The 18,405-nt window shown below is 44.3% G+C and overlaps 1 protein-coding gene across 1 annotated transcript in view; it reads right to left on the reverse strand.

Annotated features, from left to right (window-relative positions):
- LOC142194092 (uncharacterized) overlaps positions 1–18,405 on the reverse strand; it is a 412,519-nt gene that overhangs the window by 264,829 nt on the left and 129,285 nt on the right. The window contains exons 44-45 of the mRNA XM_075263119.1: positions 16,497–16,601; positions 16,290–16,388 (exon numbers count right to left, since the gene is read on the reverse strand). Coding sequence (XP_075119220.1) covers positions 16,290–16,388; positions 16,497–16,601 — 204 coding nt within the window. The remainder of the gene's footprint in view (positions 1–16,289; positions 16,389–16,496; positions 16,602–18,405) is intronic.

An 18,405-nucleotide genomic window follows, 5' to 3' on the forward strand; every position in this document is an offset into this window, starting at 1 on the left:
TTTGGGCAAATTCATGGTGGAGGGAGCCTCTAAACAGCCAAGTTTTGGGAAATTCATGGTGGAGGGAGCCTCTAACCAGCCCAGTTTGGACCAATTCATGGTGGAGGGAGCCTCTAAACAGCCCAGTTTGGGCAAATTCATGGTGGAGGGAGCCTCTAAAAAACCCAGTTTGGACCAATTCATGGTGGAGGGAGCCTCTAATTAGCCCAGTTTGGACCAATTAATTGTGGAGGGAGCCTCTAACCAGCCCAGTTTGGACCAATTAATGGTGGAGGGAGCCTCTAAAAAACCCAGTTTGGACCAATTCATGGTGGAGGGAGCCTCTAATTAGCCCAGTTTGGACCAATTAATTGTGGAGGGAGCCTCTAACCAGCCCAGTTTGGACCAATTAATGGTGGAGGGAGCCTCTAAAAAACCCAGTTTGGACCAATTCATGGTGGAGGGAGCCTCTAATTAGCCCAGTTTGGACCAATTAATTGTGGAGGGAGCCTCTAACCAGCCCAGTTTGGACCAATTAATGGTGGAGGGAGCCTCTAACCACCCCAGTTTGGACCAATTCATGGTGGAGGGAGCCTCTAACCACCCCAGTTTGGACCAATTCATGGTGGAGGGAGCCTCTAAACAGCCCAGTTTGGGCAAATTCATGGTGGAGGGAGCCTCTAACCAGCAGAGTTGGGGGAAATCAGGGTGGAGGGAGCCTAGTATTAGCAGAATTGTGCAACGCTTATGGTGGATGAGTATGAGGATGCGGAGGAATTGGAGAGGTTGAGTACAGACATGGAGTTTCATGTTGGGGTGCTTTACACAGGTGGGCACAAAAATGACGGCTCTACCCAGTGGTGGTTCATTTTTATCAAAGTGAGCCGGTCGGCACTCTCAGCTGACAGACGGGTGCGCTTGTCAGTGATGATGCCACCGGCTGCACTGAACACCCTCTCAGATAGGACGCTGGCGGCAGGACAGGACAGCACCTCCAAGGCATATAGGGCAAGTTCAAGCCACAGGTCCAACTTCGACACCCAATACGTGTAGGGCGCAGAGGGGTCGGAGAGGACAGGGCTGTGGTCGGAAAGGTATTCCCGCAACATGCGCCTATACTTCTCACGCCTGGTGACACTAGGACCCTCCGTGGCGGCACTTTGGCGAGGGGGTGCCATCAAGGTGTCCCAGACCTTAGACAGTGTGCCCCTCGTTTGTGTGGACCGGTGAGAACTTGGTTGCCTACTGGAGGAACTGCCCTCCCTGCCGCCAACGTCACATGCTGGAAACATCTCCATCATATTCTGCACCAATTGCCTGTGGCAAGCATTGATGCGATTGGCCCTCCCCTCTACCGGAATAAAAGACGAGATGTTGTTTTTATACCGGGGGTCAAGGATAGCAAAGATCCAGTACTGGTTGTCCTCCATGATTTTGACAATACGCTTGTCGGTTGTAAAGCACCCCAACATGAACTCAGCCATGTCTGCCACAGTGTTAGTTGGCATGACTCCTCTGGCCCCACCGGAAAGTTCAATCTCCATTTCCTCCTCATCCTCCATGTCTACCCATCCGCGCTGCAACAATGGGACGATTCGAAGTTGCCCGGAAGCCTCCTGTATCACCATCACATCATCGGACAACTCTTCTTCCTCCTCCTCCTCCTCCTCCTCCTCCATTAAACGCAGTGAAGCGGACAGATGTGTGGACCTACTCTCCAGCTGTGACGGATCGGATGCTATCCCTAACTCCTCTGTGTGATCTGAGTTATCCCTGATGTCAATCAGGGATTCTCTCAGAACACACAAGAGCGGGATTGTAAGGCTCACCATCGCATCCTCAGAGCTCACCCTCCTTGTGGACTCCTCAAAGACCCGTAGGATGTCACAAAGGTCTCTCATCCATGGCCACTCATGGATGTGAAACTGAGGCAGCTGACTTTGTGGCACCCTAGGGTTTTGTAGCTGGTATTCCATCAAAGGTCTCTGCTGCTCAACCACTCTATTCAACATCTGAAACGTTGAGTTCCAGCGTGTGGGGACGTCGCACAAAAGCCGGTGTTGTGGCACATGCAGGCGTTGCTGGAGAGATTTTAAGCTAGCAGCGGCTACTGTCGACTTGCGAAAGTGGGCGCACATGCGCCGCACTTTCACCAGTAGCTCTGGAACATTGGGGTAGCTCTTTAGGAAACGTTGCACCACTAGGTTGAAGACGTGGGCCAGGCATGGAACATGTTGGAGTCCGGCAAGCTCCAGAGCTGCTACCAGGTTCCGGCCGTTATCACAAACGACCATGCCTGGGCCCAGGTGCAGCGGCTCAAACCATATTGCCGTCTCATCGAGGAGGGCATCCCTCACCTCGGAGGCAGTGTGCTGTCTGTCCCCCAAGCTGATCAGCTTCAGCACAGCCTGCTGACGTCTACCAACGCCAGTGCTGCAACGTTTCCAACTCGTAGCTGGGGTCAATCTAACAGCGGAGGAGGAGGCGGTGGCGGAGGAGGAGGCGGTGGCGGAGGAGGAGGCGGTAGAAGAGGAGGAGGAGGGGGGTGTTCTTCTCGTGTCCCTGCCAGGAATGTTAGGCGGGGAGACGAGGTACACCGGGCCAGTTTGGGAAGCAGTCCCAGCCTCAACTACATTCACCCAGTGTGCCGTCAGTGAAATGTAGCGTCCCTGTCCGCATGCACTTGTCCACGCGTCGGTGGTCAAGTGGACCTTTGTGCAAAGCGCGGAACTAAGGGCCCGCCTGATGTTGAGTGACACGTGCTGGTGCAAGGCGGGGACGGCACACCGGGAGAAGTAGTGACGGCTAGGGACGGCATAGCGAGGTGCCGCAGTTGCCATCAGGTCCAGGAAGGCGGGAGTTTCAACAAGCCGGAACGCCAACATCTCCTGGGCCAGCAGTTTAGCGATGTTGGCGTTCAAGGCTTGCGCGTGTGGGTGGTTAGCAGTGTATTTCTGCCGCCGCTCCAATGTCTGAGAGATGGTGGGTTGTTGTAAAGAAACGCCTGATGGTGCCTTTGATGGTGCAGGAGAAGGAGATAAGACAGGACCAGGGGAGGATGAGGTAGAAGTCAACAAAGTGGCGGAGGCAGATGAAGTGGTGTCCTGGCTCGTCCTCTGGAGTGCATCGCCAGCACAGTCAGCAGTGGCAGTGGCAGAGGCAGAGGCAGAGGCAGTGGCAGTGGCGTGAACGGCAGTCGGCCTTTGTCCTGCCGTTGCTGCCTGCCACTGATTCCAGTGCTTGGATTCCAAATGACGGCGCATTGAAGTGGTGGACAGGTTGCTCTTCTCAGAGCCCCTAATCAATTTCGAGAGGCAAATTGTGCAGACAACACTATATCTGTCCTCGGCGCATTCCTTGAAAAAACTCCACACCTTCGAGAAACGTGCCCTCGAGGTGGGAGTTTTTCGGGGCTGGGTACGAACTGGAACATCTTGGGAGATTCCGGGTGTGGCCTGGCTTCGCCTAAGCTGCTGACCTCTGCCTCTGCCTCTAGCTACCCTTTTTGGTGCTGCACCTGCCTCAACATCCACACTACTTTCCCCGCTTGACATCCCCCCTGTCCAGGTCGGGTCAGTGTCCTCATCATCCACCACTTCCTCTTCCAACTCCTGTCTCATCTCCTCCTCCCGCACAATGCGCCGGTCAACTGGATGCCCTGACGGCAACTGCGTCACATCATCGTCGATGAGGGTGGGTTGCTGGTCATCCACCACCAAATCGAACGGAGATGGAGGAGACTCTAGTGTTTGAGCATCTGGATACAGATGCTCCTCTGTTAGGTTCGTGGAATCGTGACGTGGAGAGGCAGGTTGAGGGACAATGAAAGGAGCGGAGAACAGCTCTGGGGAGCAGGGACAGTTTGGGTTATTGTTCTGTAAAGCTTCGGAATTTTGGGAGGAAGGAAGACAAGACTGTTGGGTAATAGGAGGAGAGGAGGCAGAGTCTGACTGGCTGCTGGACAATGTGCTGTAAGCGTTCTCTGACAGCCATTGCAAGACCTGTTCCTGGTTCTCGGGCCTACTAAGGTTTGTACCCTGCAGTTTAGTTAATGTGGCAAGCAACCCTGGCACTGTGGAGTGGCGCAATGCTTGCTGCCCCACAGGAGTAGGCACGGGACGCCCTGTGGCTTCACTGCTACCTTGCTCCCCAGAACCATTCCCCCGACCTCGCCCACGGCCTCGTCCACGTCCCTTTCCGGGAGCCTTGCGCATTTTGAATTCCTAGTTAGAAATTGGCACTGTATACCAGTAGTAAAAATTGTGGGTGCACGTAACCCCAATATATTCTTTGAATTCCCAGTCAGAAACTGGCACTATATGGCAGTAGCAAGAAATGAGGGTATTTGTATTCCCAATATACTCTTTGAATTCCCAGTCAGACAATGGCACTGTATACCAGTAGTAAAAATTGTGGGTGCACGTAACCCCAATATATTCTTTGAATTACCAGTCAGAAACTGGCACTATATGGCAGTAGCAAGAAATGAGGGTATTTATAACCCCAATATATTCTTTGAATTCCCAGTCAGACAATGGCACTGTATACCAGTAGTAAAAATTGTGGGTGCACGTAACCCCAATATATTCTTTGAATTCCCAGTCAGAAACTGGCACTATATGGCAGTAGCAAGAAATGAGGGTATTTGTATTCCCAATATACTCTTTGAATTCCCAGTCAGACAATGGCACTGTATACCAGTAGTAAAAATTGTGGGTGCACGTAACCCCAATATATTCTTTGAATTCCCAGTCAGACACTGGCACTATATGGCAGTAGCAAGAAATGAGGGTATTTGTATTCCCAATATATTCTTTGAATTCCCAGTCAGACAATGGCACTGTATACCAGTAGTAAAAATTGTGGGTGCACGTAACCCCAATATATTCTTTGAATTCCCAGTCAGAAACTGGCACTATATGGCAGTAGCAAGAAATGAGGGTATTTATAACCCCAATATATTCTTTGAATTCCCAGTCAGACAATGGCACTGTATACCAGTAGTAAAAATTGTGGGTGCACGTAACCCCAATATATTCTTTGAATTCCCAGTCAGAAACTGGCACTATATGGCAGTAGCAAGAAATGAGGGTATTTGTATTCCCAATATACTCTTTGAATTCCCAGTCAGACAATGGCACTGTATACCAGTAGTAAAAATTGTGGGTGCACGTAACCCCAATATATTCTTTGAATTCCCAGTCAGAAACTGGCACTATATGGCAGTAGCAAGAAATGAGGGTATTTGTATTCCCAATATACTCTTTGAATTCCCAGTCAGACAATGGCACTGTATACCAGTAGTAAAAATTGTGGGTGCACGTAACCCCAATATATTCTTTGAATTCCCAGTCAGACACTGGCACTATATGGCAGTAGCAAGAAATGAGGGTATTTGTATTCCCAATATACTCTTTGAATTCCCAGTCAGACAATGGCACTGTATACCAGTAGTAAAAATTGTGGGTGCACGTAACCCCAATATATTCTTTGAATTACCAGTCAGAAACTGGCACTATATGGCAGTAGCAAGAAATGAGGGTATTTATAACCCCAATATATTCTTTGAATTCCCAGTCAGACAATGGCACTGTATACCAGTAGTAAAAATTGTGGGTGCACGTAACCCCAATATATTCTTTGAATTCCCAGTCAGAAACTGGCACTATATGGCAGTAGCAAGAAATGAGGGTATTTGTATTCCCAATATACTCTTTGAATTCCCAGTCAGACAATGGCACTGTATACCAGTAGTAAAAATTGTGGGTGCACGTAACCCCAATATATTCTTTGAATTCCCAGTCAGACACTGGCACTATATGGCAGTAGCAAGAAATGAGGGTATTTGTATTCCCAATATATTCTTTGAATTCCCAGTCAGACAATGGCACTGTATACCAGTAGTAAAAATTGTGGGTGCACGTAACCCCAATATATTCTTTGAATTACCAGTCAGAAACTGGCACTATATGGCAGTAGCAAGAAATGAGGGTATTTATAACCCCAATATATTCTTTGAATTCCCAGTCAGACAATGGCACTGTATACCAGTAGTAAAAATTGTGGGTGCACGTAACCCCAATATATTCTTTGAATTCCCAGTCAGAAACTGGCACTATATGGCAGTAGCAAGAAATGAGGGTATTTATAACCCCAATATATTCTTTGAATTCCCAGTCAGACAATGGCACTGTATACCAGTAGTAAAAATTGTGGGTGCACGTAACCCCAATATATTCTTTGAATTCCCAGTCAGAAACTGGCACTATATGGCAGTAGCAAGAAATGAGGGTATTTGTATTCCCAATATACTCTTTGAATTCCCAGTCAGACAATGGCACTGTATACCAGTAGTAAAAATTGTGGGTGCACGTAACCCCAATATATTCTTTGAATTCCCAGTCAGAAACTGGCACTATATGGCAGTAGCAAGAAATGAGGGTATTTGTATTCCCAATATACTCTTTGAATTCCCAGTCAGACAATGGCACTGTATACCAGTAGTAAAAATTGTGGGTGCACGTAACCCCAATATATTCTTTGAATTCCCAGTCAGACACTGGCACTATATGGCAGTAGCAAGAAATGAGGGTATTTGTATTCCCAATATACTCTTTGAATTCCCAGTCAGACAATGGCACTGTATACCAGTAGTAAAAATTGTGGGTGCACGTAACCCCAATATATTCTTTGAATTACCAGTCAGAAACTGGCACTATATGGCAGTAGCAAGAAATGAGGGTATTTATAACCCCAATATATTCTTTGAATTCCCAGTCAGACAATGGCACTGTATACCAGTAGTAAAAATTGTGGGTGCACGTAACCCCAATATATTCTTTGAATTCCCAGTCAGAAACTGGCACTATATGGCAGTAGCAAGAAATGAGGGTATTTGTATTCCCAATATACTCTTTGAATTCCCAGTCAGACAATGGCACTGTATACCAGTAGTAAAAATTGTGGGTGCACGTAACCCCAATATATTCTTTGAATTCCCAGTCAGACACTGGCACTATATGGCAGTAGCAAGAAATGAGGGTATTTGTATTCCCAATATATTCTTTGAATTCCCAGTCAGACAATGGCACTGTATACCAGTAGTAAAAATTGTGGGTGCACGTAACCCCAATATATTCTTTGAATTACCAGTCAGAAACTGGCACTATATGGCAGTAGCAAGAAATGAGGGTATTTGTATTCCCAATATATTCTTTGAATTCCCAGTCAGACAATGGCACTGTATACCAGTAGTAAAAATTGTGGGTGCACGTAACCCCAATATATTCTTTGAATTACCAGTCAGAAACTGGCACTATATGGCAGTAGCAAGAAATGAGGGTATTTATAACCCCAATATATTCTTTGAATTCCCAGTCAGACAATGGCACTGTATACCAGTAGTAAAAATTGTGGGTGCACGTAACCCCAATATATTCTTTGAATTCCCAGTCAGAAACTGGCACTATATGGCAGTAGCAAGAAATGAGGGTATTTATAACCCCAATATATTCTTTGAATTCCCAGTCAGACAATGGCACTGTATACCAGTAGTAAAAATTGTGGGTGCACGTAACCCCAATATATTCTTTGAATTCCCAGTCAGAAACTGGCACTATATGGCAGTAGCAAGAAATGAGGGTATTTGTATTCCCAATATACTCTTTGAATTCCCAGTCAGACAATGGCACTGTATACCAGTAGTAAAAATTGTGGGTGCACGTAACCCCAATATATTCTTTGAATTCCCAGTCAGAAACTGGCACTATATGGCAGTAGCAAGAAATGAGGGTATTTGTATTCCCAATATACTCTTTGAATTCCCAGTCAGACAATGGCACTGTATACCAGTAGTAAAAATTGTGGGTGCACGTAACCCCAATATATTCTTTGAATTCCCAGTCAGACACTGGCACTATATGGCAGTAGCAAGAAATGAGGGTATTTGTATTCCCAATATACTCTTTGAATTCCCAGTCAGACAATGGCACTGTATACCAGTAGTAAAAATTGTGGGTGCACGTAACCCCAATATATTCTTTGAATTACCAGTCAGAAACTGGCACTATATGGCAGTAGCAAGAAATGAGGGTATTTATAACCCCAATATATTCTTTGAATTCCCAGTCAGACAATGGCACTGTATACCAGTAGTAAAAATTGTGGGTGCACGTAACCCCAATATATTCTTTGAATTCCCAGTCAGAAACTGGCACTATATGGCAGTAGCAAGAAATGAGGGTATTTGTATTCCCAATATACTCTTTGAATTCCCAGTCAGACAATGGCACTGTATACCAGTAGTAAAAATTGTGGGTGCACGTAACCCCAATATATTCTTTGAATTCCCAGTCAGACACTGGCACTATATGGCAGTAGCAAGAAATGAGGGTATTTGTATTCCCAATATATTCTTTGAATTCCCAGTCAGACAATGGCACTGTATACCAGTAGTAAAAATTGTGGGTGTATATAGCCCCAATTCTATTGCTAGGGGACTTGCAGGGTATTTCTGGGGTGAAGGTGGGGGGGCACACCGTTGGAACGGGTATCGGGGTATATATCGGGTATACGGGAATACACTGACAGTGTATTCCATTCAGGATCCTGGGAAAGCTGGGTTGCGGCGATTGAGCCCGTCAGTGCCACGTTACACTGACAAGCTTCTCCCTGGAATTTAGCTCTTACAAGAGCTGTTGGTTGTCTTCTCCTTCCTATCCTAGCCTGTCCCTGCCTACCCAGAATCTAAGCCCTAGCTAGCTGGACGGAAACCTCCGTCCTCGGTGAATTGCAAGCTCAGAATGACGCGAAGCTGGGCGTCGCTGTTCTTTTAAATTAGAGGTCACATGTTTTCGGCAGCCAATGGGTTTTGCCTACTTTTTTCAACGTCACCGGTGTCGTAGTTCCTGTCCCACCTACCCTGCGCTGTTATTGGAGCAAAAAAGGCGCCAGGGAAGGTGGGAGGGGAATCGAGTAATGGCGCACTTTACCACGCGGTGTTCGATTCGATTCGAACATGCCGAACAGCCTAATATCTGATCGAACATGAGTTCGATAGAACACTGTTCGCTCATCTCTATTTAAATCTAAATCACTAAGCGGGCATTAGCGTCATTAGTACCCCAATCTCGGTTTAGCTAGACTCCTAAAATGATTCCATTTAAAAACAACTTAATGGAAGGAGACAGAAAATGAAATCAGGTCAATAGGTTACATTTGAAAACAACTTAATGCCCTCCATTGTGTGTAGTAATGATGTCCTTCACTGTGGTTGCACCATGGTGTTTATAGTATTGTTTAGGGGTCTTTGAGACTGTGACTAGATTATTTGCAAGTAATGATTTTGCAAATGGGTGAATGAGGTATGAATGTGATTTTGAGAATACCATTGTAAAGTAATGAGAAATTATATGGTTTCAAAATTACATATAATCCATGGGCCTTCTATTTGCCTTAAAGGGCTTGTCAAATGAAGTCAATCCTTGTCTCATATATGTTATTAGTGCATTCCCTGTTCAGAAACCTTTCTGTTAGCTAGAATAAGGAGCTGTACTACAAGAGTAGCCCATGTTCTGGTGGACCCACGCCATCCATGTATTAACCTTTTCGCTGCCAAGGGTCTCTGGAAATTTTGCACCTCCAGTAGCCAGAGCAATTTTCACAGTTTTGAGATGGACAAATCAAACCTAAATTGCAACATTAAAAAAGCATCCAACCCCCCCATACCTACCGTATTTTTCGGACTATGAGACGCACTTTTTTTCCCCAAAATTTGGGGGAAAAGAAGGGTGCGTCTTATAGTACGAATGTGGCGCCTGGCATCCGCTGTAATAGAGAGGCGGAAGCCGGCAAGTGATAGACGCCATTACAGGTGCCGGGGCCTGCGACATCGCTGCGCTCCTCTGCCCTGCATGAAGCCAGCAGCGGGAGGAGTGATGCTATTCCGCTCCTCCGTCCCCCCGCCGCTGGCTTCATGCAGGGCAGGGCAGCGATGTCTCAGGCCCTGGCGTCTATCCCTCCCCGGCATCCGCCTCTCTAGTACAGCGGATGCCGGGTCAGTATCGGTGGCCCCTTCTCCCCCGGGGCCGGTCCCCACCGGCCCCGTACCTGTAAAGTTGCAGGCCGGCTCCTGCGCGACGATATCGCAGGAGCCGACCTGTTCGGGTGACAGCCGGGAGCCTAATGAGGCTCCCAGGCCTGTCACTGCTGTATTAGTATTGCGGCTGGTCTCTATGACCAGCCGTAATACTAATAGACAGAATGTCCCATAGACGGCAATACAGTTGTATTGCCGTCTATGGGACTTGCAATCAAGCGACCGCAGGTTCAAGCCCCCGGGGGGAATAAAATAGTAAAAAAAAAAAAAAAAAAGCTTTAAAAATATATAATAAAAATATGAAATAAATAAAAGTTCTAAATCACCTCCTGTCCCTAGAATATATATATATATATATAAAAGTAGAAAATCATATATCATAAACCACCGTTTTTTTTTTTCAATAAAAGGTGATCTAAGAAATAGATATTCCCCAAAATGGTATAACTAAAAAGTACTTCTGGCCCCGCAAAAAAAAAACACTCTATGCATCCCCGTACAGCTGCAGGGTCACCTGTCAATGTGGCCTTGCAGCTGTTGCAAAACTACAACTCCCATATATTAAATATTTTACCATTTTTTGCTTCAAAATTTTTTTCCCCTATTTTCCTCCTCTAAAACCTAGGTGCGTCTTATAGTCCGAAAAATATATATTTTCTTAAAGTAGACACCTGCAGCATTGTCAGAATGCCACTTGGTACTGTATACGAACAGGCACCTTCATGCAATTTTGATTTAAAGTGAATGTTTTATGAAAAAATGCAAATAAATGTAGATTAGTTGCTAAAAGCGGAAACCAAACAAAAAAATTAAATGCACCAAACCTCCTAAAAATAAGAGTTCAACATGTGCAGAGTTCATACATATCACTATGGCCTGAACCCACATGCACGTGTCTTCAGAAAATTGCTAGAACTGGAAGGAACAAAATTCTGCTTTGAAGCTGGAAATGTTAAAAAATCATCCTATAAAATGTAGGGATTACACACCATGAAAAGTAAGTGAACCCCTAAACCCTATATATTTTTTGAAAGTAGACAATCTGAAGATTACAAATGTCTTAATGGGTCATCGATAGCCACATCCACCTTCATGCAACTTTGCAACCAACACAAATAATTTTTTGAAAAAATACGCTAAAACACATATTTGCACCTAAAACTCATGTTCAATCTCACATTCATATACAAAATACTTTTAAAATAATAGCTTATGGTGTATACAATGTGTATATATACTATATGTACCGCAAACATCAACTACAACAAGAGCTCGGACTCCCAAAAACACGAATACAGAAGACAAGCAGGATTTTGCTGTTGTTCACTAATATGTTAAAAAGCTATATTGCACCTACCAAACTGTGACTGTGATACCAAAATCTAAATTTTTTCAGAGTACACAGCATACCGTATATAAAAACACAATTTAATAGTTTATATATACAACCACCTTCATTCAACTTTGCCGCACACAGAGATTGCTAGCAAAAATTGCGCAAAAATTCAAATTTGCCACTAAAGTGCAGCTCAAGAAATCCCTTTCTGCAAACATAATGTATAGAGATGAGCGAACAGTGTTCTATCGAACACATGTTCGATCGGATATCAGGGTGTTCGCCATGTTCGAATCGAATCGAACACCACGTGGTAAAGTGCGCCAAAATTCGATTCCCCTCCCACCTTCCCTGGCGCCTTTTTTGCACCAATAACAGCGCAGGGGAGGTGGGACAGGAACTACGACACTGGGGGCATTGAAAAAAATTGGAAAAAGTCATTGGCTGCCGAAATCAGGTGACCTCCATTTTAGACGAATAGTGGATTTCAAATCCGGGTCATATGAGAATGTGAACTTTGTGACTATGAGACAGGGATAGCTGTACAGGCAGGGATAGCTAGGGATAACCTTTATTTAGGGGGGAATGTTATTAAAAATAACTTTTTGGGGCTCTATCGGGTGTGTAATTGTGATTTTTGTGAGATAAACTTTTTCCCATAGGGATGCATTGGCCAGCGCTGATTGGCCGAATTCCGTACTCTGGCCAATCAGTGCTGGCCAATGCATTCTATTAGCTTGATGAAGCAGAGTGTGCACAAGGGTTCAAGCGCACCCTCGGCTCTGATGTAGCAGAGCCGAGGCTGCACAAGGGTTCAAGCGCACCCTCGGCTCTGATGTAGGAGAGCCGAGGGTGCACTTGAACCCTTGTGCACCCTCAGCTCTGCTACATCAGAGCCGAGGGTGCGCTTGAACCCTTGTGCACACTCTGCTTCATCAAGCTAATAGAATGCATTGGCCAGCGCTGATTGGCCAATGTATTCTATTAGCCTGATGAAGTAGAGCTGAATGTGTGTGCTAAGCACACACATTCAGCTCTACTTCATCGGGCTAATAGAATGCATTGGCCAGCGCTGATTGGCCAGAGTACGGAACTCGACCAATCAGCGCTGGCTCTGCTGGAGGAGGCGGAGTCTAAGATCGCTCCACACCAGTCTCCATTCAGGTCCGACCTTAGACTCCGCCTCCTCCGGCAGAGCCAGCGCTGATTGGCCGAAGGCTGGCCAATGCATTCCTATGCGAATGCAGAGACTTAGCAGTGCTGAGTCAGTTTTGCTCAACTACACATCTGATGCACACTCGGCACTGCTACATCAGATGTAGCAATCTGATGTAGCAGAGCCGAGGGTGCACTAGAACCCCTGTGCAAACTCAGTTCACGCTAATAGAATGCATTGGCCAGCGCTGATTGGCCAATGCATTCTATTAGCCCGATGAAGTAGAGCTGAATGTGTGTGCTAAGCACACACATTCAGCACTGCTTCATCACGCCAATACAATGCATTAGCCAGTGCTGATTGGCCAGAGTACGGAATTCGGCCAATCAGCGCTGGCTCTGCTGGAGGAGGCGGAGTCTAAGATCGCTCCACACCAGTCTCCATTCAGGTCCGACCTTAGACTCCGCCTCCTCCAGCAGAGCCAGCGCTGATTGGCCGAATTCCGTACTCTGGCCAATCAGCACTGGCTAATGCATTGTATTGGCTTGATGAAGCAGTGCTGAATGTGTGTGCTTAGCACACACATTCAGCTCTACTTCATCGGGCTAATAGAATGCATTGGCCAATCAGCGCTGGCCAATGCATTCTATTAGCGTGAACTGAGTTTGCACAGGGGTTCTAGTGCACCCTCGGCTCTGCTACATCAGATTGCTACATCTGATGTAGCAGTGCCGAGTGTGCATCAGATGTGTAGTTGAGCAAAACTGACTCAGCACTGCTAAGTCTGCATTCGCATAGGAATGCATTGGCCAGCCTTCGGCCAATCAGCGCTGGCTCTGCCGGAGGAGGCGGAGTCTAAGGTCGGACCTGAATGGAGACTGGTGTGGAGCGATCTTAGACTCCGCCTCCTCCAGCAGAGCCAGCGCTGATTGGCCGAATTCCGTACTCTGGCCAATCAGCACTGGCTAATGCATTGTATTGGCTTGATGAAGCAGTGCTGAATGTGTGTGCTTAGCACACACATTCAGCTCTACTTCATCGGGCTAATAGAATGCATTGGCCAATCAGCGCTGGCCAATGCATTCTATTAGCGTGAACTGAGTTTGCACAGGGGTTCTAGTGCACCCTCGGCTCTGCTACATCAGATTGCTACATCTGATGTAGCAGTGCCGAGTGTGCATCAGATGTGTAGTTGAGCAAAACTGACTCAGCACTGCTAAGTCTGCATTCGCATAGGAATGCATTGGCCAGCCTTCGGCCAATCAGCGCTGGCTCTGCCGGAGGAGGCGGAGTCTAAGGTCGGACCTGAATGGAGACTGGTGTGGAGCGATCTTAGACTCCGCCTCCTCCAGCAGAGCCAGCGCTGATTGGCCGAATTCCGTACTCTGGCCAATCAGCACTGGCTAATGCATTGTATTGGCTTGATGAAGCAGTGCTGAATGTGTGTGCTTAGCACACACATTCAGCTCTACTTCATCGGGCTAATAGAATGCATTGGCCAATCAGCGCTGGCCAATGCATTCTATTAGCGTGAACTGAGTTTGCACAGGGGTTCTAGTGCACCCTCGGCTCTGCTACATCAGATTGCTACATCTGATGTAGCAGTGCCGAGTGTGCATCAGATGTGTAGTTGAGCAAAACTGACTCAGCACTGCTAAGTCTGCATTCGCATAGGAATGCATTGGCCAGCCTTCGGCCAATCAGCGCTGGCTCTGCCGGAGGAGGCGGAGTCTAAGGTCGGACCTGAATGGAGACTGGTGTGGAGCTATCTTAGACTCCGCCTCCTCCAGCAGAGCCAGCGCTGATTGGTCGAGTTCCGTACTCTGGCCAATCAGCACTGGCCAATGCATTTCTATGGGGAAAAGTTAGCTTGCGAAAATCGCAAACTGACAGGGATTTCCATGAAATAAAGTGACTTTTATGCCCCCAGACATGCTTCCCCTGCTGTCCCAGTGTCATTCCAGGGTGTTGGTATCATTTCCTGGGGTGTCATAGTGGACTTGGTGACCCTCCAGACACGAATTTGGGTTTCCCCCTTAACGAGTTTATGTTCCCCATAGACTATAATGGGGTTCGAAACCCATTCGAACACTCGAACAGTGAGCGGCTGTTCGAATCGAATTTCGAACCTCGAACATTTTAGTGTTCGCTCATCTCTAATAATGTACTGTCCATAAAACTGCAATATGTGAGGAGTTCATACATACCACACATGTATATATTTACAGGGGCGGGTGTTAAAGAATCGCCAAAATCTCAGAAATACACCATCCCATTTTGTGCATGCAAATTAAATAGGACTTTACATAAAAATGTTATTTTCCATCCCCCTATAATAATTTTAGCAATGTATACGTTCATCTCTAGTGATAATCGTTATTACTATTATTTTAGTGTGTAACGGATATCACTAGAGACGTATTTTACTGTAGAAAGCTGAGGTATAGACAGGACAGGGATTGGGTGAAATGTAAACTGTATTTGCGACTTTATGTGTATGTTGTGTAAGTGTTTGGTGCGACTTTTTTTTTTTTGGCTTGCGACCTGGACAATGGTAAACGTCTGGGTCACAGTGCCAACAAACTTCCTGGTTATGTTCAGGAGGCATAACATAAGAATACCCCCACTAGAAAAGCTCAGGGGGGAATTACATTATAACTGTATGTGACAATCAGAGACAAATGTATAGTATACGCTCTGATTGGCAGGAGAAGGGTTAATAGGGACAATAGAGTCCCTGCCACCCCCCTCCTGCTGTCACATATAAGTTATGCAGAGAGAGAGATCGTTTCTGTGTGTGTCTCTCTCTCTCTGCTGGGCTGCTCCGTGTCCCTCTTCCTTTCTTGTTAGATCGCAAATTGCTTGCTTAGACAGGAGGGGGGACAATTTGGAGCTCTATATCTTTGGACTGCATCAACATATCTTGATGCTTTCAATTGCATTTTAAAGAGGAGAATCTCATCTTTAAAATTATATCAAGAACTCGATGATTGGATGTACAGTTTTGGAGAAATTCACTGTTGAAACGCTGTAAGGAATTGAGATCTGCAGTTGGATCTCAATGCCAAATAGTGTTTTCAACAGTGAATGGCTCCAAGACTGTAAGTAAAATCATCAAGTCCCTGGTATCATTTTAAAGATGAGAGTCTCTTCTTTAAAATGAATTTTAAAGCATCAAGATGTGTTGATGCAGTCCAGAGATATCGGCATTAGTAGGGAGGACGTACTAAGTACGTCCTCGGCTACTGAAGTGCCACCTTGGGAGCATGTACAGTGTACGTGCCTGGCAGCGAAAGGGTTAACTAAATGGCTGCTGTGTAATATTGCATTTACACTACTGCAGCCACTAAAGTTGATATACCTTGTTTGCAGAAACTTCAATGAGACCTTTAATGAGTGTCTACTGTCTATTTGCTTTAAAGGGCTTATCAAATGAAGACACCCGACTCATAAAACTTAATTTTATCTTTCTTGTTTAGGCTACTTAGCTCTGCTATACACAGTGAGTTCACATATAAACAGTGCCCACTGTACTCTACTACACTATGAAATGTAAACCAAAGTCTAATTCCTGTCTATGACAGAATACATATTAGACATCAAAGCAGCATCATTATTTTGAAAATCTATTTTATGGTTTATTTAATTTGCTGTTTTCCGGATTACAGAAAATCAGGCTAGATTACTACGTTAGAACGAAAAATATGTAAATCATCAATTACCTTGGCTCTCCATGTGGCATTTATACAGATATTTGAGAGTCTGGCTGGCCTCATTAAGGAGATTGTTGAGCTTTTGTACTGAGAATCCAATTTTTTTTCCTTAAAATAAATGTGCAAAGGAAAAAATAATGATTAAATATTTCAATACGTTATAAAAACAGACTATGTAACAAGCTGAAAATATAGTTTGCACTTTGCAATACCTACCATTTACAGATGATACAAATCCCATCAAATCTGCATTAAATAACTTTGGGAAAGAATCCATTATGACACAGAGTTTTTGAGCCAAATATGCAACATTTGAAAATCCTGTAAAGCAGCAAGTAGAGATCATACACATCAGTAACATTGAATTCATTTTATTTTTCAATTCAATCCTTGCCTGCCACATTACTCTCCAAAAGATTTTATGTTACAAAAGAGTATACAGAAAGGTTAGTAAACAAGTCACTCAACTTAGTTTTTGATTAGTAGATTTAACCCTTCCTGACTCTTGACATATAGACTGACAAGCAAAAGGGTCACAATGTTTTGAACTTTTGACTTTCAGGCTCCCTATCTCACCACACACTATAGGTTTGAACATGAGACTGCCATAATTTTATAGACATCTTTGCTATCTCATACATAAATTTGACTTGCAACTATTTAGCATATGATTGGTTATGCAGATTCTTGTCATGTTACTGTTTTGCTCCTGGTGGTGGAAATCTTTTTCTTCTTCTATATTACAAATTACAACCTGTTCTAACATTCCCTAATAGCTCAGAATGTTATTAGGATTTTTCCCAAGCGAAAGCTCACTGGTTCAAACTGAGGATTAGCCATGAAGATTTCATAAAAACAAAAATAATAGTAATACACTAAATCTAAAACATAACACTAATACTAAAAAATCCACAAAATTGGTATTGCCACATCCATATCAACCCCAGCTATAAAATTACATAATTTTAGTCATATTATTTAATCAACAATGTGAAAATCATAAATTAACAGAATTACTGATTTTTCTTATGCAACCTTTTTAAAGTGTTTTTCTTTATAGCGTAAAAATAAACATTTGGTAGTGCCATAATCACACTGATCTGCAGAATTAAATTAAAGGAGGTATCAATATGTAATATTGTAGACCCATCCTTATGATAGGTCATCAATATTAGACTTGTGAGCGTCCGACATCTGGAACCTCCACAGATCATTTTCTCCTGGTAATGTTTTCATGCCAGAAGTCATATTGTTCACTCCCTTCATAGAAGTCAATGGAGAAACATTGCATTTACTAAAGTCAATACTGCAGTGTGGCTCCCAGCAAGTAAATATTACCAGGAGCTGTCCAGTCCCAGATCGGGTTACGGCCATCAATATTACAAACTGGATAAGACCTATATCATGTCAATTATTCTTATGTTGAAAACTGTGTAAAAATTGTAGAATTTTATTTTTTCCCCATTCCCTCTTTGAAAAAGTTAATAAAAAATTTAGCCTATAATGGTGCCACTGAAAAATACAGCTACGCCAATACTCAAGTGGCTACCAAAATAAATAAATTAAAGCTTTATGGGTTTTAGATGACAGAGATGAAAGTGTCCTAAAGGTCAAGTCTGCCTGTGATACCAAGGGATTAAAGTTAAATATATTATTAAGAGATAATATCTTATTAGGTCATCACAAAAGAAGGACAAGCTACCCTTTAAAAGTGGCGAACCCAACCGTCCTATAATTACATGGACAACCATTTAAATGAATGGCTGACTTGTAATACTACATTTGCAGTCACTGAAGGGAATACCTAGCTGGCAGCCATTCCCTCCATCAGAAAAATCTAAAAATCTCAGTTATTCTACATTTACATCTATGTATACATGGCAACATATCTTCCTCTAATTAATGTATATACAATTACAACCATTTAGAAAGCACAAGCAAAACTCGTTTTATTTTTTATCCTTGTGTAGTTACATTTTGTTGATAGATACAAACATGTTCGAATGTCAGCAGAATAGAAACAAACATCCCTCTGAAATACGTCTGAATCATGTTCTATAAACAACATCAATTGAAGCAAAAGGCCAAATTATAATAATTACCCATCTTTGTAGACTAATTATTT

Source organism: Leptodactylus fuscus, chromosome 2 (assembly GCF_031893055.1).
Source record: "Leptodactylus fuscus isolate aLepFus1 chromosome 2, aLepFus1.hap2, whole genome shotgun sequence".
Lineage (NCBI taxonomy): Eukaryota > Metazoa > Chordata > Amphibia > Anura > Leptodactylidae > Leptodactylus > Leptodactylus fuscus.